The 27176-nt window shown below is 39.1% G+C and overlaps 1 protein-coding gene across 1 annotated transcript; it reads left to right on the top strand.

Annotated features, from left to right (window-relative positions):
• The first annotated feature begins 671 nt into the window (after window positions 1–671).
• clvs2 (clavesin 2) lies at window positions 672–26832 on the top strand. The gene is made up of 5 exons (XM_084090832.1): window positions 672–1817; window positions 3692–3866; window positions 14604–14714; window positions 14968–15188; window positions 26604–26832. Exons 1-5 carry the CDS (start codon window positions 1429–1431, stop codon window positions 26695–26697), a joined length of 990 nt encoding a protein of 329 aa, XP_083946958.1. The 5' UTR covers window positions 672–1428; the 3' UTR covers window positions 26698–26832.
• The last annotated feature ends 344 nt before the right edge of the window (window positions 26833–27176 follow it).

The following is a 27176-nucleotide window of genomic DNA, read 5'->3' as shown; positions in this document are numbered from 1 at the left end:
CCCTTTAATATTCAACCATATTATTGATAGGACTGTACTGACACTGTTGTATGAGAACTGAACTGAGCTGGACGATGACATCATAAAAAAAAAATTAAAAAAAAATGACAGAACTGAATCAACACTTAACTTAAAATGCCCAATTTTCCTGTTATCACTGTAAAGCTGCTTTGAAACAATCTATATTGTATAAAGCGACTGTATTGTATGACTCGACTAACCTGACATTAGTGACATCAGCAGTTTAGTGCAGTGTATTATTGGTTTGAATAAGAATAATAATACGTTATTATCATTATTTTTTATTAATAACAAATAAATAGATTATAATTTATTATTAATAATATTGGTTGCTGTTGTCATTAAATATTTTTATTTACATTATTATAAAATGCATCTTTGTATTTGTCATCATATTTATATAATATTAATATAGGCCTATTCAAAATTTAAGATATGCCATCCCCAAACAACAACATAACGACAGTAAAAAAAAAATCAATAAATTGACGATCATTTATTATTATTATTATTATTATTAATAATAATACTGTTGTTGTACTTTTTTTCAAGGAAAAAAAATACACCAACAACTATGTGAAACAAAATAAATCTGGTAAGTGCCAAAACATGTCCAAACCTTTATTTAGTGAGTCTCGAGAGGATACAGAGCGAGCGAGCGCTCTCCCCTCCTCCGCCATGTGATGACGGACAGACTGTATCACCGGAGCGATGCTTGAAGTCACTCTCATCAGCAACAAAGCGAAGCAACAGCAGAAGCAGCATTGACGTAAACCATCCACCACATCACCGGAACCATACGGACCTGGACCGACACCATATCGTCTCCTCCGAAGGACGAATATGATGAAAACGGAGCGCTGAGGGGTCGTGATGATGCTCGGACTCCAATTCACGGCAACATTTGAAATGCGCGATAAATGGAGACTCATGACAAGAGATGCTGCAGGGTGCCGCATTGCCTGCCCGCTTGACGATGCTAGGATAGAGCAGCGCTTTTAACCGTGATGCTCGTTCTTAGATGCTTTTGGGGTGGGATGGAATGAATGAACGGATTTTGTGGTCGAGTCAATGCCTCAGATTTGATCATTCAAACTAAGACGATTTCAGCCTGCTTAAGCCATAGACGTATCGATGAGCACGACCAAATGAATGTATGTGAATTTATGTTGCAGGACAAGCATCAAAAACCCACGATACAGGTGAACTCATAAGGACTATAGAGTGTATGAGGTGAACTATCAGTGTCATAGCTACACTCAGGACCATCTCCAAAGTCAGGTTTTTATTTGAAAGCACTGCAGTGACAGGGATCTTTATGATTGGCATTTTCATAAACAATTACTTAGGGCATATTCAGTGTAGTATATAGTACAGTATAGTCAGCCTTGGTCCATTGCAAGGACAATGACTCATTTACAGGCAGGCCTGTCTCCAGAAACCCTGGAGAAAGCCAAGGTGGAGTTAAAGGAGAACCCCGACACTTTACATCAGGACATACAGGAGGTGAGGGACATGATCATCACCCGTCCAGACATTGGCTTTCTCAGGACAGACGATGCTTTCATCCTGCGCTTTCTCAGAGCCCGGAAATTTAACCATTTCGAGGCCTTCCGCCTCCTGGCCCAGTACTTTGAGTACCGGCAACAGAACCTAGATATGTTCAAGAACCTGAAGGCCACCGATCCTGGGATCAAGCAGGCTCTGAAGGATGGATTTCCTGGAGTTCTGTCCAATTTGGATAGATACGGGAGGAAGATTCTGGTTCTTTTCGCGGCAAACTGGGATCAGAGCAGGTAAGGTGCTATTGGATTTTGGCTAATTGTGGGTAATGACACGCTCTGTCTGAGCTGTCTTTTCAGCATCAGTCTTCTGTCATTCACTAGAGCATGATGTTAAGTTAAAGTTAAAGGTACAGTAACAGTGTAAATCACAGTGGCCATGTTACATATTACTATTTGTAGTGACAAATAAGGATGTCTTAGATGTTGACAAGAAAATCTTTAAAACACATACCTGGTTTTTAGAAATGTAATGTTGTTTTCATAAATTTTTTAAGAAAATTTATACCATTTTCTACATCAAATATATATGTAGATCTTTAAGAGATATTTTAACCACTGAGGGTTTGATGTTCCAATGTCCATCCAAGCCATAATGGGTGATGACCTTTGACCCGACCCAATATTCTACATGACTGTCCTTCATATATGTCATTGTGTTTTTTATTTGTAGTATTAACATAAATTAAATATGGATGCACCAAGTACCTTTGGAATATTTACTGTTATCTTCTATTTTAAAGAACAGACAGTAACTCTCTCAAAATGCATCATCTAATAATAATAATAATAATAATAATAAAATGTAATGACCTTGACATACATTCATGAGTCTCATACAGTCTAAGGGTCTCTGGTCTCTTGGCACGTCAAAATGGCTACCTGCATGTACAGTACAACTTGCTGACTTTCACTTGGCAAGTAAGAGTTTTCTTTTGTTTTGTTGCATTTATTAATTAAAAACCTATATATAGCCTAGCCTCATTTATGATGCTTTATTTTAGTGGTTAGCGACCTATATAGGCTTGGCTGAGACTTCAGACTCAACAAGGGTTAATCTATCATCAATATGCCCTTGAGTAATGCTCTTCATCTCAGGTTACTCCAGGGACACTGTCCATGCAATAAGTGCACTGTAAGTGACCTTTGGATGATCTAATAAATGTCAAATTATTTAATTAAATAAATACATTTCTTGCAGTGTAATCAAGGGATTCATTCTATCCTTAACTATCCACTCTTAGAAAAAAAAGTTCAATATGGTTTTAAAATAGAACCCTAGGTTTCTTGACTAAATTTTAAAGAACACTTTATAGTTTATATAAGGAAAATTGTATAAATGATTGCTTGTTTAAAGTATGTTTACAATGTTTAATTCATAAAATTGAATTACATTTCAAAAAACGAATTAAAACAAAATAAATTAACTAAATTCATAAGATAATCCCATGATGGCAACCCCTAAAATATTATATATATGAAGCACCTTTTCTTCTAAGAGTGAGGTTGTGTGTATATACTGTAACATGTATACTAGTGTGTGAGCTTAAATGTGACCTAAAGTTCCAAATGAAATCATTTTTATTCATCCATTGAACTCAGCATGAATTTATGGCCCAAAACCAAGAGTTTAGTAAAGCACTCTCCATCAGTGGGCTCAACAATCTTTGGACACTTAAATCATACATATTTTGTATGTAATGCAGTCACATGCATGCATATTTAATAGTGTCACCTTTTTGGGACCACTGTATATGCATTCATTAGTTTATGCACTGTGCACGAAATTAAGATTACTTAAAAGATATATGTACATGTATTTCTCCAGATTTTGTTTTAATGTTGTAATAAATCATGGCGTTAACTGTCGGAGTCTCACCTCTTTAGACTGAAGAGTACATAGTGCTCGAGTCCATATCAAACAGCCTTTGAATCCATGCCAGTGGCACCATTGCCTTGGATGGCAGGGCTCTTGGCATCCTCTCACAGGAACAATGTGTGATGAGAACTAGGGTCACCCCTGATTTACTACATGTATTCAAGCATTGTATATATGATGTGCTTATGCCCTCTAGAAGTTTAAATACCAATCTTGTGCTTATCTGTAGGTACACTTTTGTGGATATTCTGCGAGCTATTTTACTTTCTCTGGAGGCGATGATAGAAGACCCCGAGCTACAAGTAAATGGATTTGTCTTGATCATTGACTGGAGTAACTTCACTTTCAAGCAAGCTTCCAAGCTAACTCCAAGCATGCTGAGATTGGCAATTGAGGGCCTGCAGGTAACACAACTGTTTGTTTTTAATCTATGTTTATATAGAGAATCAACATAGATGTTCCAAAAGAATTCCTTCATGCATCTAAATGGTTCAGTCGATGTTCTTTGAAGCAATGTATTATGGTATTAAATATGTAATGTGTATGAAGCATGCATCAGATATAACTAATACAAATTGCTTAGGGGAATTCTGCATGTGTGAGGCTGAACAGGTGCTTGTAGAGGAATCTTCTGTCAAACATTTGTTATTCTCTTTGTGAGTAACATGAACGGGAGCTGACCCAATCATCTAATGCAAGGGAACACGATCTGCATAGAAACCAAGAATGAGTATTGTGTTTAATTTACCCAACTCAAAAGTAGTTTATAAGGTTGTACAACAGCAGGAGGCAATGCATTGAGAACCAGTTTGCTTAGGAGTTGTTATTCAAGTCTTTTTTATTAGTATGCATCGGTTTGAGATCCAGTCCCTTTCATTGTAATGAAGTACAGCACAGTTTTAACATTAATTAGTGGTGTTCGCTAGGGTAAGCATTTCTATTATAATTGCTCATAGGTTTAAGGATTCAAACAAACACTTAAAAGGATAGTCATCATTTTCTCGCCCTCATGCCGTTCCAAACCTGTATGACTTTCATTCTTCTGTGGAACATAAAAGAAGATATTGTAGGAAATGGCTCAGTGTTTTAGTCCATTCAGTTATAGTCAGTGGGGTCCAGTGTTATTTTGGACCCCAATGACTTTCATTGTATGGACAAAAAGAGAGATCACAAAATATCACAAAAGTACAAAAAATCCAAACCATTTTGGGAGGTAGTTATACACTTTGTGAGCGAGGTCAGTAATTTTTAGTCCAATGTAATAACATCAACTAACATTTTAGGGAAAACGAAAATCCTCTCCGTGTCAAAATGACACAAACACATCATAAAGGATATGATAAGATTAGCAAAACTGTCCCATACTTACATTGAGAGGAGCTGAGCAATTTAAGCAACAGATATCATAGAGACCTCAGCAACCGCATAGCAACACCCTGACAACCACCCACAACACTGGTGGTGTGTTTTGGATGGACACTCACATTGCATAAAATTAACAAATCTAGTTACACTATTTTAACATCACTGAACTGAGCAGCAATCGTTCATTGTGCTAGAAAAATGGTCACTGTGCATTTAACAAGAGATAATCTGCGCATAGACATTTCTAGAAGCAGCAGCCTCTTGAAAGCTCTCATTTAGACATCACTTCTTTGAGGAGGGCTTGGGTCTAATATGACGTGTAGGCAGTGCAGAGTGAGGCCTGTTGACTGAATATTAATGCGGGTGCATGATGAGCCTATTCCACATTCCAGTGCCTCTTCAGACAGATTAGCCGGTGAATAATTGATCGTCGCCATTAGCATCTTGCATCCACAATGTGCTGTTCACATCGAGTGGGACATCGCTTTTGTAGCCGTTTGAAAGGGAAACAATAGCGTAGATTGAGGGAAAAGAGCCCCAGCTAATTAGTTACAGTTCAAAAGAGTGCTCAGCAGCTAGCTTGTCAGCAGAAGTCATCTCTTACATGTGTAAATATTTACAGGAATTCAGATTTTTAGCATTTTTGATCCAATTTGCATGCATAAAAAGTTATAAGGATCGACTTGATGAATGCATGCATTTATATACACTACTATTCAGAAGTTTGAAGTTATTACGATTTCCTTTTTCGGAAACTGTCTATTTAGACTATTTTGTTGGCAGAGGCTATTTACACTAACTCCGCCCACTGGCGTCTGGTTGGGCCAGGCAAAATTATGTAAGATGCTGAATTGTAAGGCGTGTGGCAGAAAGTTTTGACGCAAATCGATCCGAGTTCAAATTCACCTTTATCCGAACTCGCTCTACTACCTTTTCCCATCACATATCAGATCGGAACGGCATTTATTTTCAATAAAATAAAGAAAATATTTGAAAAGTGGAAATAAAGTGTCTAACATGTGTTTAATAATAAAGTGTTTATTGGTTAGGGGTAGGTGAAGGGAGAGCTTTATTGTTCCAATAAGGCGGCATCCATTTAATAATTTTAATAGATATAATAATTTACAATCCATGTTATTATTGCATACCATTTAATGTACAACACTGAGGTGCAAATAGTATCTGCCAGTATTTATACTATTTACTAGTATAAATAGCATCTAACTACTATTTTCACTTATTGCAAAGAAAATATTGCTAATTTTACATGGTGTAATTAGAATCTATCGCTATTTTCACTTAGTGTAAATAGAATCTATTGCTATTTAAAGTGTAAATAGCAGCTATCGCTAAGAAATTCTGCAATTTTTACTTAGTGTAAATAACATCTATTGCTAGTTGCACGTGCAAATAACCGCTGCCTTTATTTATTTTTTTGTTTCTGAAAGATGTTAATAATTTTATTCAGCAAGGATGCATTAAATTGATCAAAAGTAACAGTACAAGATTTTAATATAATATATATATTTCAAATAATTGCTTTTATTTTGAACTTTCTATTCATCAAACAATCCTGAAAGACAAATGTATCATGGCTTCCACCAAACTTTTAAGTAGCACAACCATTTTCAATTTTGATAATAATAAGAAATTAAAAAAAATAATAAGAATAAATTTCTTGAGCACCAAATCAGCATATTATAATGATTTCTGAAGGATCATATGACACTGACGACTGGAGTAATGATGCCGAAAATTCAGCTTTTCCACCACAAGTATGAATTACATCTTAAAATATGTTCTACGGAGCCCCTTAAGGGACCTTTGCAAAAATAAAAAAATATATACAGACTTTTGCATGCACATGAGAAACATTCCCGTGCGCACAAAAAACGTTTTTTCCGTGCTCACGCATTACAATTTCCAGATTATGTATACTTTAACTAATGTACGTCATTGCCATTTTACTATGAAGAAAAGGAAATGGCTTACGTTAGGGCAGTATATCTCTAATATCACTGTCTTATATGTCCGCTTTAACGCATCCTCAGTGAAGGTCGAGAAACCGCGCCGTGAAATGTGCTGATGGCACAATACGGCTGTGCTCATTGGGTTGATAAAAAGTGGTCAAATTTTTTGGTGAGCATAAGAGACTTCTTTCAAAAACATTAAGAAAATCTAACCGACCCCAAACTTTTGAACAGAAGTATATGCTGATAGCGTTTCCCAAACACTTTTAGGTCAGAAAATGACTGAGAGAATGCTAGAATGAGTGGTGTGACGCCCTATGGTTCTATTTGACAGTGACAGACCAACAGTATGTACATTGAGTCATTAAACATGACGTTTAGAGCCCGCGGGAAAAGCGCACAGCTCTCCGACCCGAAAGTGCAGGGTCATGTAAAGCGTTACATCAGTCTGATGCCATTGTTCATATGGACATCTGTCTGTCTCAATCATCAACGTAATGAAGCATTAAAACCTTTTTTGTAAGCTTTTTGGTGTTTTAGCATATTGTCATACCAGTGAGTGAACACATGAAAGAGAGAGAGAGTGACAGAAACAGAAGGGAAGGTCATAGACTGAAGGAATAGGAGAAAGTACTAAGTACGAAGTTCGAACACAAGTCCCTTATGGTCTCTGCTCATTTTTTCTTTCTGCAGAGTCCATTTGATGAGCTAGAATCTGTTGCTTTTAAATGTACTTTTTGTGCCAGAAACTGTATGTATGTTTTGCAAGGTTAAAACAGAACTAATGGATTCTTCCTAGAAAACCTCATGGTTTGCAGGCAGTGATCATTGTCTGTTCTTTGAGGTAGTATGCTTTTATTGTTGGTTTGCAGTAGAGCCATCTATCATATATGTTTCCTAGCAAATGGTGGCTCAGAAATGAGCACTTGATGTGCAGAAAATGGCTGTTCTTAGCAAAATCAATAGACAGCAACATACTCCCGAGTCGAATAGAAGTGAGAGAAAGTGGTCCTGGCTTTCCTGGAGCAGTGCTTTGTTGTTTCAGCCTCTGTTGTTTGCTTCTTTGCTTTGGACATGCCTTTTGTCTCTCTTAGTCTTGAGAAATAACCCACGCTTGGCAGCCAATCACAATGGGCCAATCTTCCCCAGCCCACCCCATGCCGAGTTTCCCTGGCAACCTGTCTAACCGCCATGCTATGGACCCTCCAGATGGGCTGTGCTCACAGAGAGACACGCACTCATGTCACTCAGACACCGTGTCCGTATGTGTGTTTCTATGTATGGCACCTAAAGTGCATCTTAAAAAGCACAGGAAGTTCATTGTACTGACAGACTGACATGCATCACATTGTTGCATTGCATTCCCATTAAAAGGTCATTGTTTTATTGCTTGTCTGGGACTGATGTCAGTTGGAGTATAAGGTAACACTTTATTTTTACAGTGTCCTTGTTCCATATGTTACATGTACTTACCATAGTAATAACTGTAAATGATGCATAATTAACTAACTCTCAACCAAATCCTAATCCTATACTTACCCTATAGTATGTTGTTAAATAATATTACAGGAATGTAATTATTTTAACTTATAATAATTATAAGTGTATTTAGCACTTTAACACTTGAAATAAAGTAAACCTTAAAATAAAGTTAACCTTAAAATTAACGCAGTATAATTATTGATTTTATTTTATTAAAAATAATAATACATTTTATTAGCTATTTCTGTGCTATTATGTGCTATTTTGGGGGGTATTAATAGTGTTTATTTCTTGTGCTGTAAGTTTTTTTATTTATTGCTTGTCTGGGACTGATATCAGCTGCAGTATAAGCAATGATTTTATTTTATTTGTTGTGTGTATGTATGCAATTTAGTTTAGTAAACGCCATGACTTTGAATGAAAAATATCTTTCAGAACATTTCTTCAGTAATACAGTAAAACCGTAGCTAGTTTTCACTGTTTTTGCCATATACAGTTCATTGCTCATAACTTGACCTTTTGTGACAATATACCCCTATTGCAAGGTTTTATTGTAATAACTTGTTAGTTCAATTCAATTTACATTTATTTGTATAGCGCTTTTTATAATACGTATCGTTTCACAGCAGCTTTACAGAAAATGCATGCATCTACATTGCGTTACCCAACAAATATAGCAAAAACATCACGTTTGTACTTTTTTGTTTTTGAGAACTACATTTATAAAAAAATATTTCTAATGTATTGACTGTTGACTCAAAACCTCATAGGTACTGAGATATAGTTTGTGACAACTAGCCCCTTTCTCCCCTATTGCCAGGGACACACTTAACGACTAGCTGAAACATCATAAGACTCAACTGAACTTACGGACTGTTTCCAATGACTGGGGCAGATTTTAAACACGACTGTGAACACCAACTGAACGCAACTGTCTCTGACTCTGTGCGTTTGGGCATGATCAGTCATAAGTATCAAATTACATTCATAATCGGCCGTTAAGTGTGTCCCTGGCTTATATGAAAGTAGATCATCAAAGAGAGTTGTAATTTACATTTGCACTTGGTGTAAATAGACACCAATATAAAATCTTGCAATATATCTGTGGTATTGAACTAATGTTTAATAGGCAGAAGGATCTAATTTAGCCTTCTAGAAACAGCCGAATCCTTTATGTCTTGTTGATTGAAGTACTTCTCCCCATCATTAAAGAAAGAGGCGACTGAACTCGTTACAACAGATGGATTTAAAGCAGCATTACACCTTCGCCACAAGTAATCTCTCTTTTGTATCTCCCTCAAAAGCCGTATTATAGAATGTAACTTCTCTTAAAGGGATAGTTCACCCAAAATTACAATTCACGTGTTCACACTTACATACAATTAGAGGGAGGAAAGTTTAATGCGTAATCGGAGTTCAGCCCGAACCCAGAGTCTCCCCCACCCCCCACCCCGTATGTAAATTGTTAGGACTAGAAGTGTGGAGAAGGGGTGGTGGAGGGATGCTGCTAAACTGTCAACGAATTGAGGTGAGATGAATTGAGGTGCTGAATATATATGCACCTCTTATCATTGATTGTTGAGTGCTCTCCACTCGTGTTAATTATCTGAACGTGCTCCTCCCGAACTTTGTTAATAAAAACATAATTTCTGTCACCATTTACTCACCCTCATGTCATCCAAACCTTTAACTCAAAAAATTTGTTTGGAACCTATTTAGTTTCGAAAATATCTTCTTTTAGTGTTCAATCCGAGGGGCGGGATAAACGGTTTCTTTCAAATTCCCTCTGCACGCAATAGGATAGCACTACATCCAACCACCAGCGGAGCTAGTTAGATTCAACTTTTTCTGTATCTATTCCTTTTTTAAGAATGACTGAAGTGCCGTTCTTTGTTCTTTTCTCAAATAAAATCTTAACTCCAAGTCCTCCAGAGTCGCGGCCAAAGACGATTCGAAAGACCGCTGTTCGCCAGCAGCAGCAGCCATTCTTTGTTTTCAAGTAGCAGGGAACCATCGCCACTCTGTCGTCATTATGTTAAGCCCGCCCGCCGACTCTATACACGATGTGATTGGGCTGACTAGAGTTTGTTTTTTCCAGCTCGAAAGCCAACGGAGAGTTGCTAGACCACTCTGGCTGCGAAATAAAATTTGCTGCCACTAGGGTGCGTCTAGATTTCTAGGCTAGGGCAGGGCATGAGGTTTGTACAATATTTATAGTGCCATGCAGCCTATGTCCCATAAGCAATCACAGGGAAGCGTGATCCAGGGAACATCTTAGTCCCTATTTAATCAACAGAGCAACTTGCACATGGAATGGGTTTGCATCCCTCACACCAGACTGGCTCATCTGGATGCTAAGATCCGTTGCCTCCCTGAAAGCAAAGCTTGTACGCGTCTTGCTTATCTGGGAAACGGCACTAGACATATCTGGGCCTGCAGGACTAGAGTTAGACTAATTGTTTTGCTCTCTGCAAAGTGGCACAGTTATGGTCGCGCTCTGTTTATTGCACTATAACGGGACTGTTCTGATCTGTAGCAGAGCTGACAGCTAGTGAGTAGAGCTTCATCTTTGTGTTACCGGGCTTGCGTGGCTACGCTCAGTGGGCTGGATCTGGCAAGTGTAGATAAAATGTCTCCTGTAGAGCTCCAATTATTGACTTGAGCAATGGCATGTGTCGGAGTGTGAAGCTTCGTATTGCTGGTTTGCTCAGTTATGGTTGATTTGTCTAAGTATTGCTAACGGGATGTTAACTGTAAATGCTGATAGACTTAATGCTGATAATCACTTAATGCTGATAGACAAAAAGTAAAGGGTAAAGAAACCATGGTTTTTCTCTTCTAAAGGCTCTTAGAAATCAGGTTTCTTATCCAAGAATCCTGTCACTGAAACTAGGACAGCTCACTGACTCTGACTGGAACGGTATGTATTATTTGGTTAGGGACAATGATAAAATACTAGCTTTTCCTCAGGCTACGTCTTTCAAAAGGACTACAACAAATGGATTTTTTTTTTTCTTCAATTACCTTGCTGGAGTTCAGTTGTGCATCATCAGTGGCTCCTGACAAGAAAAGAGAGGAATGTTTCATGTCAAGCCACTGAAACAAAATGTACAGATGACATCAGCGGTCCATCAGCTTATACAGAGACTAAAAACAACCCCATAAAGCAAATCCATTCTTTATAAACTGTAATTTAGCAGCGCTGTTTAAAACTGGTTATTATTTAACATTGCAGATGTTTTAAATGGTTCCTGATTGTACAATGAGGCACTTTTAAGAGCAATTATCCTGGCTTAACTCCATTCTAGTCAATCTGACATGCTGCCAGAATCTATGTTAGGTGCTTGATGGATTTGTATTCAAGCTAATACAAGCAAACTAAAACCTTTTTCAACAATCCATTTGAGTGCATCACTTGACCAAAACAGGAAAATTATGCATAAACCTGTATCACTCCCAAAGAGTCTGTTATATTTTTGAGTAGTTCATTAAAAAAGCCTTGACATTAACAAAAATTAGCGACTTCAGTTACTTCATTTAATGTTTTGTCACTGGCTTAGTGTAGCATGGTTTCACTCATGTATTTTAATTATAATTATTATGTTTAATTGATTTGCTTTGTAAGCATCCAGATTTCCATTTACCGCTACCACTTTTTTGTTTTGCATGTTTGTTTAGCAAACCTGCTGGTTTTAAATGGATCGTTAACTCAAAAATGAAAATTATATTATCATTTACTCACCTTAGTGTGTTTCTAGAACATGACAACAATATGCTTAAAATGGAGAAGCTTTTCCTTTGAGTTTTCCGCGTACAGACGACAGCATTGTCAAAACGATCCCCGTACACACGGATCCATGAAAATGACTAAAAATGCTGTATTCTGCTGCCAGGCCAGTAGATGGCGATGAAACGCTATAGACTGAACACGTAATATGCATGTGCATGACATCATTGTTTTCAGGGATTCGCGTTTTTGTTGTTTACACAGAGACAGTTTTCAATAACTTCAACAGCCATCAGCCAACGTCTGACTGTTGTTGAGCGTTGGTTGGCCCAGTTTTTGTGGTTTGTTCTACACGGTCAACGCTAGATGGACATCGTCAGGGGTATGGCCGATTGAGAATGTTGAATCGCCGTCCGTCTGCGCCGTTGGTGAGAGAGAGAACTCTGATTGGCTGTTTAGCTTAGCGAATGAGTCAGTGCACAAGAATAAAAGCGAAAGTGAGCAAAGAAGGCTGTCCTAATTATATGTCATCTTACCTGAGCAAGTAAGGGTGTAGAGTTACATTCAAGCTATTTTAAGGCATGAATAAAATAATAAAAATCACAGGAAAAATGTGTAAATATGCCATTTTGGTGATCAAAGATGAGTTTTAAGGGATACAATTATTGACTACAGGGGGACTTTAAAGGCACACTATGCAGTTTCCGTTTTTCTCAAACAGCGCCCCCTAGAGTCGCTGTGGAGTACTTGTATTTAACGTTACTGTCGTAAATACCACTCACGCAGAGCTGTCTCTGCACTCTTCCGACCGCGTTTTCTTCCGTTTTCTTCGTCGACTCTGCCATGATTCATGTCTGAAATGCGTGCTAGTGTCTTCCATAGAGGCTGCTACATATGTTGTTGATGTATGTGACGTCGTGCCGTAAAACAAGTTGTGATTCTCGCGAGATTTGTCAGGGCGCCACCTTTCAAACTTGCATTGCTGGTTTTGCCAGCGGCGTCCCCCCCCCCCCGCTTTGCTATCGGGATGATTCGCCCTACTACGAGTTTGTTTACCATCTAAATGATTTCAAAGCTGTTATATTAAGGTACAAATCTTGCATAGTGTGCCTTTAACAAAGCTTTTTCAGCATCACAGGATCAGATCATGTGAATTCTAAATTCTGGAATCCAGGAAAAAGAGCATTGTGGCAGCTTCCCCTCCCCCGTTTCCCTCTGTCTCCTCCCACTGTCACACTGCAGGGACACAGATCAATCAGGTTCCACAAGCTCACACCAGAGTTTAGCTCTTCATGTTTAATGCAGCTAAGACCTTTATCTCACTCGGTAGCAGCAGGTCCCAGAGCAGAGATATCATCGTATGTGCTGACACCTGCTGGCAAATGCCTCATAGCCCCTCCTCTGAAGCGCTGGCCAATCACCATGCGCTTTTCACCATCACCTGCCTCTGTGTCAGATCCAGTGCCAGATCTAACGCCCACAAGCCTGTGGTCTGCTGCCGGACGCTGGCCTGAGGGCCTTGGTGTCTATACGGCCTGCTTACTTTTACTTGCAGCTGTCCACCATTAGCGTTACGCCAGTGGCGCCAACAATACAGTTCTGTTATGATTTGAGAGTCAATGAGAAGCATTAAACAAGGCCATGATGTGGTCAAGTACACTAAATTAAAAAATTGCATATGTTTTAAGATTTTTATTTTATTTTAGCAGCAAATGTTAGGACTTAAGTTACTAATTGAAGAGAAATGTCGATATTTGGCTGTTTGTTGAAAGAAGAGCACTCTAAAATGAGTGTATATGTTCTCTTTAATTTTCAATTATCAAAAATCTTATTGATTGATTTCTGAAGGATCATGTGACACTGAAGACTGCTGTAATAATGCAAAAATTCAGCCATTTACATTTTGAAATATAGTCAAAGAGAAAACTTATTAAATTGTAATAATATTTCACAATATTACTGTTTGTACTGTATGTATGATCAAATAAATGCAGCCTTGGTGAGCATAAGATACTTTTTTCTCATAACTTATCTGATTCAAATTTAAACCCTGTAACCTAGACTTGGAAGTCTTTTACCGTCATTTTTTCTTAAGACTTGGTTTTTGTGAGCTTAGCGAAAGACAGCATCATTATGAAGCTTTCCGGAACCCTTGCAGTCAGCTTTATGAATATGGATTACTGTTCAGGGCAGATTAGTGAACAGCAAAGTATGTATCAACTTCAGTAGTGTGATATCAGGAGAAATAGGAATTATGCCCACTTTTTGGTGTAATCCTCTGTGGAATCGTGAACGACTTCAAGGTACTTTAAATGAACATCAGTAACTCTCATGTGAACCATCTTCTATTTGGAAAAGTATGAGGTTGTATGGTGTAGAGGCAGTCATTGGTGTCACAAAATCTGATTTTGTTTTCTCCTCACAAATGCTAGGAATTACAAAATGTGCATATTTGTTTACATAAAATAACTGATTTGTTCTACTGCATAGGTGAATCAGTTTAATTGTATTAAATAAAATTCGATTAAAAAAAATATTTAAATAATAATATAATGTTTTATAATTATATATACATATAATTTATTTATTTCCCACAGGATAGCTTCCCAGCCAGGTTTGGAGGGATTCATTTTGTCAACCAACCTTGGTACATCCATGCTCTGTACACAGTCATCCGGCCTTTCCTCAAGGACAAAACAAGAAAAAGGGTGAGAGAAATTATTATTAATTTTTATAGTTTTTCGTTTTTTCTTTAGTCACTTATATCACATAGCTGTTCTTTTTATGTAAACATTAAACTATAGGCTTTTCATATTCATACAGGCCAGTGCAACAAAATGCACAGTGTAATGCCATAGAAATAAGTGCAACACTGACCGATAAACAGTAAATGCTGCAGCTTACAGTTAGTATGAAAACATAACCAGGCAAATAACAATATTTCTTATGTTGTGTATTTAGATTTTCATGCATGGAAACAATCTGAACAGCTTGCACCAGCTGATCTTACCTGAGATTCTGCCGTCTGAGCTGGGTGGCATGTTGCCTCCTTACGACATGGGCACCTGGGCCAGGACTTTGCTTGACCACGCGTATGACGAGGAGACGGACTACTGCCCCGAATCCTATACCTTGTCTGTCAAAGACCTGGAGAAAGATCTATCCCCCAAAACCATGAAAAGGTTTGTTCTTGTAATTTTTCCAGTTTTTACTTTTTATTTAAGTTTATCTCATTTTTTTTTTTGCCTGTTGCCATCTTTATTTAAGTTTTTGCAAATATAGTGGAAAAAGAGGACAATAAATAATGGTGAGGGCAAAATCACCGCATTAAAACTTGCACCGCCTGCACAAGCACCATGACTCAATTTCAGAGCATATGTGTTAACCGCTAGATCATCTCGAAGATGTGTTTTTGTTGATCACAAAAATCAAAGTGCACAATAAATTGAGTAATTGTCTCCTAATAGAAAAAAGAACCAATTCTGAACTGTCTGAAACGAGTTGTCAGTAATTCCAGTTTGTATACAAATGGTTTGTAACAAATTTGCATGAACAACGTCTACTATGACCCTCAAACACTGTAGTTGTAGCAGAGGCCTGGAAGAGTTTGGTCCGTGTTGTCGACATGAGGAGAAGTTGCTGTTTTCTGCACTGAGAAAGCAAATCTACTTTGCACGCACTTCTAAAGGATGAGGCATTGGAATTGGAAAGACGCCATTGTTACTGTTCGTATCACTGTGTATCAAGCACCGAGGAAGCCTTTGGAGCTGAAATTCCAACACTATGTCACGACAATCGTACGAATTTACGAGTGAGTAAAGGGTGGCTAATTCATACACATTCGTACGATTTGTCTAAACCCACATGATGGGTAGGTTTAGGGACGGGGTCAGGTGTAGGTAATTCGTACGAATTCATACGAATTGGGCAACTCGTAAAATATGTTCGATTTAGCAAGAATAGTACGAATTCGTACGAGTGAGGTCGTAATGGTATTTAATAATTGATATTAAATAATTTACGGTATTTGAAATAAGACTGAAAATATACTTAAACTTTACTTATTAAAGGTGCAGTGTGTAATTTTTAGCGGCATCTAGTGGTGAGATTTGCGAATTGCAAACAGTCAGTCACTCACGGCCTATCCCTCGATTTGCAAACTCGAAGGAGAAGCTACGGTGGCCGACGTAGGATCGAAAGATGTCGCCGTCTGAGTCTGAGTCAGCAGAGAGTAGCAAGTCAAGCAATGAGGTTTCTTTATATTATATTTTATATTAAATTATATTTACTTAATTATTCAGTAAAACCACGTTATTGCGATTGTTATTTTTACTTGTTCATCATTGTGTTAGTCTTTTATTCACTGACTTTACCATAGCTTGTTTCCATGCTAGTTAGTATAAGAGCTATGTATAAGAGCATCAAAGCAGCTAGGTAAGGGGAAATAGCTAACGTTACGATGTCCGAGGCGTCGTTCAGACAGCATGTTTTTCTCCACGTTTGCAGAGTCAGGGACAACCTGAGTATTCTGCTGCGTCTTCTGCTACTTCTCATTCAAGTTAGTGACGAAACACGGCACTGTTTGTTCGCTGTCGGCTACGGTAGAAACATGATGTCACAATATGTCGACCTTCATAGAAGGGGGTGCCCGCGTTTATGTAGATATAAATGACTCATTCTAAGGTAATAAAACGGTTCATTAAGTAAGGTCTTTATACACCACTGAAAACATAGTTATGGATCTTATATTGCATTTCTGTCAATAGATCCTCAGAAATATTACACATTGCACCTTTAGACAAAAAATAAAGTTGAAGTGCTAAAATTACTAAAAATGAAAATAAATTAAAGCTAAATAAAAAGAAAAAGAATTAAAGAAAATTACAAAAGTACGTAACAAAATTACAAAAAATTAAAATAAAATAAAAATAAAAAGATAAAAGCTCATTCAAAATATTAAAGTGCCTCTATTATGCTATCTTAAAGGGTCCCAATTTTGTTTTGGAGGTCTCCTACAAAAGTTTTACATGTATCCAAGGCCAAATATTCTCATAATATACATTGCAGCATCACCTCTTTTCTCACAGTGTCTTAAACGGTTTGATAAAGAATTCGTCTCTCTAAACCCCTCCTTCCCGAGAGCATACTCTGCTCTGATTGTTCAGATGGCCCAGTCTGTTGTGATACCGCTTACAAAGGGTGTTGGAAACAAAACAACCCATTACCATTAAACAAAAAAAATTTCCAACCCGATCTCACGACAATTCTTTTATTCATTAATTCAATTCATTTAATAAAACGTATTAAATAATTGAATAATCAAATTGCTGTGAGATCGGGTTGGAAATTCAGATATGGTAATGGGTGTTTTGTTTCTAATTTTAGTTTTAGTAATTTTAGCACTTCAACTTCAACTTTATTTTTCTTTTTGAAAGTTAATAAGTATATTAATAAGTAAAGTTTAAGTATATTTTCAGTCTTATTTCAAATAATATAAATAATTTTTTGAATAGTTTTAATGTTATTATTAGTTAACAATTAGCCTGGTCCTGCCAGACTCTCGTACATTTCATTTGTACAGAGAGACTGGCCACTCTCCATTGACAAGCGTTAACTTCCTTGAAGGCGGGTACTCTGTTGAAGTTTAAAACTATTGGATCTGCCCAGAGCCACTCTGGATCTGCCATAACCAATCGCTAACGTTTGGTCGTTACGTAACCCTACAGCTCAAACTAGCGCACGACCTCAGCGTCACCGTTCTCAGCCACTCCCTCTGTTTGCTGATTGGACCGGTAAAAATTTGGCCGGAGAAAACCCACGAATATACCGCAAATCCAGACGGAGTACTGAAGGAAAATGAAAATTGAGCGGAAGTACGTAGGAGGGCGGAGCCAGGCTAGTTAACAATAACAACACTGGTGCTCTCCAAAACAAGCATGTGATGTCACCGCACTGGCCATATTATGTCTGTTGTTTATTTCTGTTATGATTGTTTAATGAAATAATTTGGTCGCTTGCCATGGAAACAGCATTTGCTTGCTCGCAGTCTTCACTCAAGTGGAATTATCAAGAGAATTGCTCTGGATAACAAAAATAAGCAGCTTTGCTAGAGGTGTAAAGAAGCTACAGTGTTTCTTAAATTTTAGCAGCATACTGTCTGTTTCTTCTTGGTTACAGTGCTTAGCAACCGACTCCCTGGCTTTATGATTAAACACAGCTCTTTTTGATAAAATTAGCATTTTTGGAGAAGTTACAGTCGGTGATTGACCGGGCGACTTTAGGAACTCTTGTTGTGCATCGTTTGACTGATCGAGAAAGGGTGAGGTGTCTTGACTTACTGGGTCATGAAATCAGCACGAGGGAGTGAAGTTGCTGTGCTAAATGATGCATTGCCTATGTATGCAAGCAAAAACACATGATGGAGGTTTACCAGTGGCAAACATTTAATCTTTTCTTGCTGCAGCTGGGACTGTATGTGTGCAGAGAGACGTTGGCTACCAAATATAGCCTAGATCACAATGGCTTACTTTGCGCTCATATTTGAAGCAACTGTTTGTAGTGTTTGAATTATGCCAAAGCATCCGGGGGGCGCAGCATTTGGGGGAAAGTATGTCTTAGATGTTCTTCCACTGCTAAGATCAAAGAACAGTTACTTTAACAGCTTTGGCTATTAAACGAAACCTCCAAGTCCGCACATAACACATCTGTGTACAACTACAGTGGAATCCTGCACTCATTATTCTCTAGTGTTATATTATTAACATAATTCATCATGTTTAGCTGTGGGAACAGTTCACTGGTGATGATCTATATATAGCTCTTCATTTCCAGCTATGCAGTTTAATGGATACTGGTCATATATTGGGGCTTTGGTTTACTGTAGTGAGAAATGATCCCATTAGTCTGAATTTCATAATTTTTTTTTACCCCTTTTCAAAACTGCAGAAAATGACTTCACACATAAACATTTAGATGTGTGATTAACCATAACCTTTCATCACTGAATTGGTTGTGAGCATAGCATTCAACTGAACATATTCAACTCAAAGGTAATTTCTTTTTCTTTTTCTTTTTTTCTTTTTTTTGAAGTGCAAAAAAGCATTTTGAGCATTTTTTTCTTTCTAAAAAGACCCCAGTATTTTACGTTTCTCTTTATTATCCAAATAGAAATGAATGATGCTAAACCACGTCCCTAGTACATGTGTTATTGACTATATACACAAATACATATACATACACAGAGACACACACACAGACACACACACACACACATATATATACATTTTACATATATATACCAGTTTTTTTATAGCTCAAGACAATGTGTATTCGAGATAAGCATTTAATTTGACTGTACTGACCAATGAGAACTGTTGTGAACTTGTCAGATTCATGCAAACAAAATGCATCATTACATTTCTACTTCCAGTCAGTGATGAATCAAGCAACGGTATTGTAGTATTTACTTTGAGTGCTTTAAATTTCCACTACCATATTGTGCTGAGAAGGAATGTGAGTCCAGGAATGTCTGTGTAGCATGTAGCGTGCAACGTGACTTGACGTGCTACACCCAGTTATAATATTCGGTAGGGCCTAGTCGACACAATTTTGTTCTGATTCAAAGAGAAAATTATATTGATAAAGAAAATAGTTCTCTTCGTGGTTTGTTTCAGAAAGATGAATGACAAATATGAACAATTTATAACAGTCAGTAAATCAAAACAGACATCACCGACTCTTGTTGTTTCTTTGAGGATGGGTGATTCAACAGCCTAAAAGCTTCGATTCAGTTTGGTGAAGTTCCACAGTTTCATACAATTTGTGAAGAAAGAAAACTCTCAAACTCAGTACTGTGTCTGTTTCTTTCACTTTGACCCAAGTAACTTACAACAATAAAACAAAATAATACTTTCAATAACCCAAATGTACAAAAAGAAATGTAATCAGATATTGGATTTGACTCAAAACACAATGCGATTCAAAATTCCTTGCAATAAACCACCTTTTAAATAAACCAGTAAGCAGTATGTTCAACAATATGAATTGGAAATGCTGGAAAGATGAATTGATTCAGTTGAACAAAGTTCATGAATCAAACAACTCAAGATCAGAGTTTGTGAATCAAATGATTCAGTTTAAAGAGTTGTTCAAAGTTCTCTCGATCAGTTCAAGTACAAAAAACAAAGTCTCTCCATTTCAGAAGCAAAAATCAATCAATTCCACAAATCGAATCAAAGTCCTTTGAGTCCGAAAACAAAAGAAAATTGGAAATATCCTACCAGTTGATGATTTCAAATTACGGTTCAAAGGGAAAACAGTCCATGGGCACTGGTCAGCTCTAGCCTGGAAATCCAGACCCAAATCTGAAAGATTAAGGGTCTGGCATTGAGTAATGAAAATCGCCCAACTCGAGGGGTGTTACCAAGCATGCATTTGAAAATCTCACTGCACGCAATTAGATAACACTACAACCAATCGCTGTCGTGATTGCACTGTCACTAGCGCTGTCCTCATCTGTTTAGCTCCAAGCATGCATTTTAAAATCTCACTGCACGCAATTGGATAATGACCAATCACTGTCGTAACTGCGCTGTCACTAGTGCTGTCGTCTTCTATTTAGCTCTGGCCCGCCTATATCAGATACACCAATGTGATTGGTGCAGCTCGGCTACAGGGGCATAGTTAATGAGCATCATTACTCAATGCCAGAGTAACTCGTTGAGCAAATTCAAATTGTGCTCTTGCGAGAACGCTGGATTTCCAGGGAAGGTCAGCTTGCCATTTGTGCACATTTACTTGCATCCATTAGGCAGACGATTCATCTCCAAAGGATCATTTATGGCACAAAACAGGATACACTTGCCGATCACGTTCACATACTGTAGGAAAAAAACAGACAACAAGAAAACCCAGCCTTGCAAACACAATAATTAATTTCTGATTCAACATTTCCATAACAAATCATATACATGCACATCTCAAATGACACATTAATCTAACTTTTCGACAGTTTTTAAACACAAAGACACACATAAATCACTCTTTGTCTCAACTCATGATACAATGAGCATTGTTACACGTGGTAGCTTTAGCCCTCCTCAACTAAGCTCATATCAAATTATTTCTGAAATTGACAAATCTTTCATATGATAACAAATTTCACTCACCAAACCGAGACTGCATCACATATTCACTTATTATTATCTCGTTAGATTATGATTATCGTTTAGTGCAAAGAGTTTCTGGAGAAATGCTCCGTGCTGCTGTCTCATCTGATCTGTTCTCATCTGACTCAATCTCTCCCCTGCTCATGCTGACAGCGGCGCCAGCGCGATTGAAATGCGCCACCACTATTGGCTCTCAGGGGTGTCTGTCACTGCAGCACAATCAGTGATTGGATGAATCGCGTTTCTTTCAAGAACACATTAATTCTTTATTTTTCTTAACTTTTTCCAAGTTAAGAAAAACTTCTGACGCGTGAACCAATGAGACTCAAGCGCTTCAGAGCCCGCCAGAATGGGTGTGGCTTATAGCTATAAAAGCTCACCATTTCACCATAAAATCAGATTTAATCTCCTTCAGCGACCTTCACGTCTCTGCCTCATCACGAAGCCTTCGCTGTCGAATCAAGCCTTTCAGCTGGAACGAGCATTACCTCAGCAGACAAGCGCCTTCTTCTCGTCAGGAAGCCGCTTCTCTTCTGTCGCTGTTCTCCTGTGGCCATCCGGGGACATGCTATATCCTTTTACTGCGCTGTGTGCTCGCCATCGCGACTCACAGCTGTGCAAATTTTCAGAGAGCATGAGTGTTGTTCCAAATGCCTCACTCTCCCTGCACCTCATGCGGATCCCTTCTGCACGAGATGGACGGGCACTCGGAGTGCGTCTCGTGCCTGGGAGCTGCCCACGTGGAAGCTGCACTCTCTGCCGGCGGCTGCTCTCACTGCGAAAGCATGCCCATCTTCACACTGCGGACGCGGTTAGCTCTCTTCAAAGAAGACGGCGACACCACTCTACCATCTCTTCCTTTTCCAGCCCTCCTCGAGCCACGGAAGAAGAAACGGCGCAGCCAATGGCAGCCCGAGCGCATGGTTGTAAGCGAGCCCACGCCGGCCACGTCCCCGTGTGCCTCGTATTCTCCATCACAATCCCCTTCGCCGGCCCTGTTTACTCAGGCGGACCAGCGCCCCTCCCAGCGAGCGGTTTTGGGCCTTATGGCCGCAGCATCGTCAGTACTCCAATTGGGTTTACTGCATATGCGCCCCCTATAACTTTGGCTCAAACGCCGTGTGCTGGTCTAATGCATGGCGCTCAGGGCGCCTGCTCATCAGAGTGAACCACGGCTGCATTAGAGCTCTGGCTCCTTGGAAGGGTGACCATGGGTGTGGCCCCCAGGAGGAAGGTGATATTCACGGATGCCTCCAACCTAGGTCGAGCCTCTGGTCAAGCCCGGAGAAGAGACTACATATCAACTGCCTCGAAATTAGAGCGGTTTGTTTAGCTCTCAAAGTGTTTCTGCCAGATCGGAGGGGACACCACGTCTTAGTCCGAACGGACAACATGTTGGTGGTGTCCTACATAAATTGCCAGGGTGGCCTCAGGTCAGGCAACCTGTATGGCATGGCCAGAAACCTCCTCCTTTGGGCATGAGTCAACCTGCTCTCTCTGAGGGCTGCACACAGTCAACCTCTTTGCTTCAGAGAACAACACTCACTGCCCAATGTTCTTCTCAAAGAACAGGGATGCGCCCGCTTTATGCGTTCCCTCCCGTCTCAATGTTGCCTCAGGTCAGAGCGGATCAGAAGGAGCAGATGCTCAGTCCTTCTTGTAGCCCCCCTCTGTACCTATGAGGAAGGACCTCCTCATGCAGGCTGTTACGTCTGCATCGTTTTGGTTGTTTTCTTTTACCTTCCCTTCCTGTTTCTTCTGAGCTGTCCTTTATTTTTAGGTCCACTTCGATTGGTTCAACTTCATGTCAATCATGATTTAACAAGCCAATGACGTTCTCTCCTGAAGGAGCCAATCAGTACTCTCCTTCTATAAGAAGCTGGAAGTGACGAGAGGAAGAGAGGGGTGTGTTTCTTCTTGTTTGATTTGTGTTGTGTTGTTACTAGCCTCCTCGATTGCTTTCTTATTTATGTTTTCCTAAGTTTGTATTATTTGATTATTTTGATATGTGAACTGCTGTCCGCGATCTCTCCAGACGCAGAGAGGAGGAATAGCAGTATGTCACGTGACCTACACTGTACAACACGTTAGAGTTTGTTTGTTTAATACATCAGGTAAGGAGCGGGTGCTACCTCATGTACTTATGTTTTGTTAGCTAGTGTAGTTTAGTTGGCTATCCGTTGGCCGAAGATTTATTTTCGTGTTTTATTTCTTTGTTAGATTAGTAGTAATAAGAGGGTTAAGATAGTTTGTTTTGTTATGTTTATTTCTTTGATTTAGCACCGCTCGTTGTCCTCCTCTTATGTGTTCTGTGTTTTTGTTCAATTGATGTTACTTGTATATTTTGTAAATATTTATTTACTCACATGGACACTGTAAAGCAATCGGGTGTATTATTATTATTATTATGAATTACTAAAAATCGTTTGAGAATATCTGTTTCTGTCTGAATCATTATAACACATCATTACAACTATCAGTAACTGAACCTGGTTTCTTTTTTTTTATTTAAATTCAATACTTATATGTTACTTACCCTATTAACCCTAGACATCTCTAAGAGGGAGACGTAACACAGGCGAACAGGACGATTTGGCACCCTCGTCCAGACCTGTGGGCCCTCCATGTGTGGCCCCTCAACGGGTATACTGGGACCTCCCAGAGAGAGTCCTAGATACGATTACTGAGGCTAGAGCGCCCTCTACGAGGCACCTATACGGCCTGAAATGGTCAGTGTTCTCCAGCTGGTGCGCAGCTAGGAACCTCGAATTCTATTCATGTGAGGTACCAGTCGTACTCTTTTTCCTTCAAGAGCTTTTGGACACGGGACGCTCCCCCTCCATGCTCAAGGTGTACGTGGCGGCCTACCACACCCCTGTGGCTGGCCAATCGCTAGGGAAAACCAAGCTCGTTGTTCGCTTTCTCAAAGGAGCCAGGAGGATGAACCCCCCTCGGCCCCCTTCTGTGCCAGCTTGGGACCTCTCCAAGGTCCATTAAAGCCACTTCAGTCGGCTGACCTAAAGCCTCTTTTGCTGAAAACTGCCCTTCTGTTGGCCTTGGCATCAGTTAAGCGAGTAGGCGATTTGCAGGCGCTCTCCATGAGCCCTTCCTGCCTGGAGTTTGGGATTGGTGACTCTAGAGTCACTCTCAAGCCGAGGCATGGCTATGTACCCAAGGTGCTCTCAACACCGTTCAGAGCGCAGGTTATCATGTTATCAGCTCTTCCCCCCTTGGGAAACGATGGGGAGGAGCGTTCTGCACCGTTCAGGCAGTCAAAACAGCTCTTTGTGTGCTTCGGTGGCCGCACCAAGGGTTTACCGGTCTTGAAGCAGAGATTATCCAGATGGATAGTGGAGGCCATCTCTCTGGCTTATGCCTCTCTGGGTCAGGAATGTCCCATAGGCACTCGAGCCCATTCCACTAGGGGAATGGCCTCTTCATGGGCCTGGTCTAGTGGTGTACTAATTGAAGACATATGTGCAGCGGCCGGTTGGTCCTCGCCCTCCACGTTTGTCAGATTTTATAATTTGGAGGTACCCTGCTTACAAGCTCGGGTTCTCTCAGTTTAACGAGTCTGGCCTGACAGTAGTCTGGCCTTTTTTCAGTCTTACACAAATTACTGTCATAAGCACAATTTATCCTGTAAGTAAAGTGTTCATATGGAGCAAGTTTGGCCCCTAGAGGCTCCTGCCTGCCTATTATGTCATAAGGCCCCGTTTGACTTTCCCTTTTGGGAACCTTTATTAGTGGCTCATGTTGTACTGTGAATCTCGGGCTTATGCCCTAGGCTCCAGTTCATGACGGAGTCAGTTGCTATAGTGCAGCGTTTTACATTGCGTCCCCACTGCGTATAGCTACGCAATACGAAGTGACCGTTCTCGGTTACTAACATAACCTTGGCTCCCTGAGAGTAGGGAACGAGTGTTGCGTAGCCTGCCACTCTATTGCAATCTGTCAGGTGTCTTTTGCTTCAGTCAATTTAACCTGATTTTATGGTGGGCTTTGCCACACCCATTCTGGCGGGCTCTGACACGCTTGGGTCTCATTGGTTCACGCGTCAGAGCTGCTTCGCCATAGGATGTGCAGTTGCTGCAGCACAGCCAATCGGTGAGCTAGACGCTTTGATAGTGCTTGCTGTGCAGCAGCTGCACTGCGTTTTAAATTTAGGCTTCAATATTCTCGAGGAAAGGAGTTTCCCCACTGCGTATAGCTAGGCAATGCTCGTTCCCTACTCTCAGGGAACCAAGGTTACGTTAGTAACCGAATATGTTATGATTGGTTAAAGGTGCTGTTACTGATTTCAGAGTTTCCCAAAAGCTTATTTTTTGTGCTGTTTGCTGTTTGCTGAGACAGGTGGAATTTTTCAAGACACCTATTTCAGTGATGTCTGTCAGGTGGTGTATTTCATGTGTGGAATTGCACACAAAAAAAGGCAACTTATAACAATATAACTTTTAAAGTCAACATAAAAATTAGAATTATTTACTTCTTTAATTGAAGGACTATATCATTTAAATATGATAATGACTGGCTGTATGTTACCTCTAAAAGATCATAGCCTACTTTTCACAATCCACTCAAATCCCAATGGAATCACCCTGTCCTACATTATTTCATTCTTAATATTCAGTACATCAAATATATCACAATTCTGAAGGTAAATGCATTGCAAACTGATTTCTTTTGTTAGATCTCACAATTGTGTGAATACAGTCAGGGTTCATAGAGTACATAAATGCGTCCGTCAGAGGAAAGTGCCCCAGATCTGTGCATGAACGACAGCGCGCTGTCCTCAAAGCTTCTTATGTCTCTACGAAAGAGCTAAATCAAAAGTAGGCCAACACAGTGTACTAAGATGACATGTTCCATTACACATCCTTCACTTTAAATGATTGTGACATGCACAATGCATCATTAATTTGTACCACTGAGTTTGTAGTGCTCTGTGTGTGTGCTTAAATGTTTCACTGGGGTCCAAATGTCTAAGGTTATATATATATATATATATATACATATACATATATATATATATATATATACATATACATATACATATACATATATATATATATATATATATATATATATATATATATATACTTTTTTATATTATTTATATAATTATATTATTTACTTAAATTTTTTATTATTTAACTTTTCTCCATTATTATATTATCATATATTATCAAATTGTATGCACATTTGTTTTATTGTCAGCAGCACTTTATAATAATAATCCAATAAAAATTATAAATACAATAAATAATTAATAAATAACATTTTATATTATTCAAATTTTTAAAGTTTATTTCCAGGTTTAATTTATTTTCTAGCTTAGATTTTCAATGCACTCAGAATTTTTTATTTCTCGGTTGTGCATCTCGAAATCCAGTTCCCGAGATGGCATTCATATTTTATTTATACCCGCAGGTCCCAGTCCGTGGTGGAGCCAGGTGTCCTAAAGCGACCAGAAAAAGTGAAAAGCGAAGAAGAGAACATGCAGCCGCTGCTTTCGCTGGACTAAAGGCTCTTAATTTCCCAGGCAACGAGTAAACGTCAAGACCCATATGCTAGGGAGGAGTGCACCTTGTTCCTATATCGGCAGAAAAAAAAATGTACAAAGAAAGGAGATGTTAAGAAGCGAAAGAACACACAAACAGCCTCCAGGAACACTGCAGAGCTGCCAGTTAAAGTGATATTTTTGAAGCAAAGAGCTAACGGCGGACGACCGTATGTAATTGTCAAGTGCCAATTCAAATCTGTAAATACACTTCAGTTCTAGACGTGAGATTGAGGGATTGAGTAATTGTGACATGAACCTGTAAAGACGGCTGTGAATATCCTGTGTGTGCTTCTCGTGGTTATTATGTAGAACATGGTACTGTAGGATGGATAATCATGCTTATAAAGATTCACAAGCTTTGGGGTTTTCAACATTTATAGCGGTGCGTAGTCCTCCTGGGAAGTTCGTATTTACGAGTCGTCGTAACAAAGTCAGGTGCG

Source organism: Abramis brama, assembly GCF_963993115.1.
Source record: "Abramis brama genome assembly, chromosome: 18".
NCBI lineage: Eukaryota > Metazoa > Chordata > Actinopteri > Cypriniformes > Leuciscidae > Abramis > Abramis brama.
Note: the sequence above shows the minus strand (reverse complement) of the source record. Positions and strands in the feature narration are given on the sequence as shown.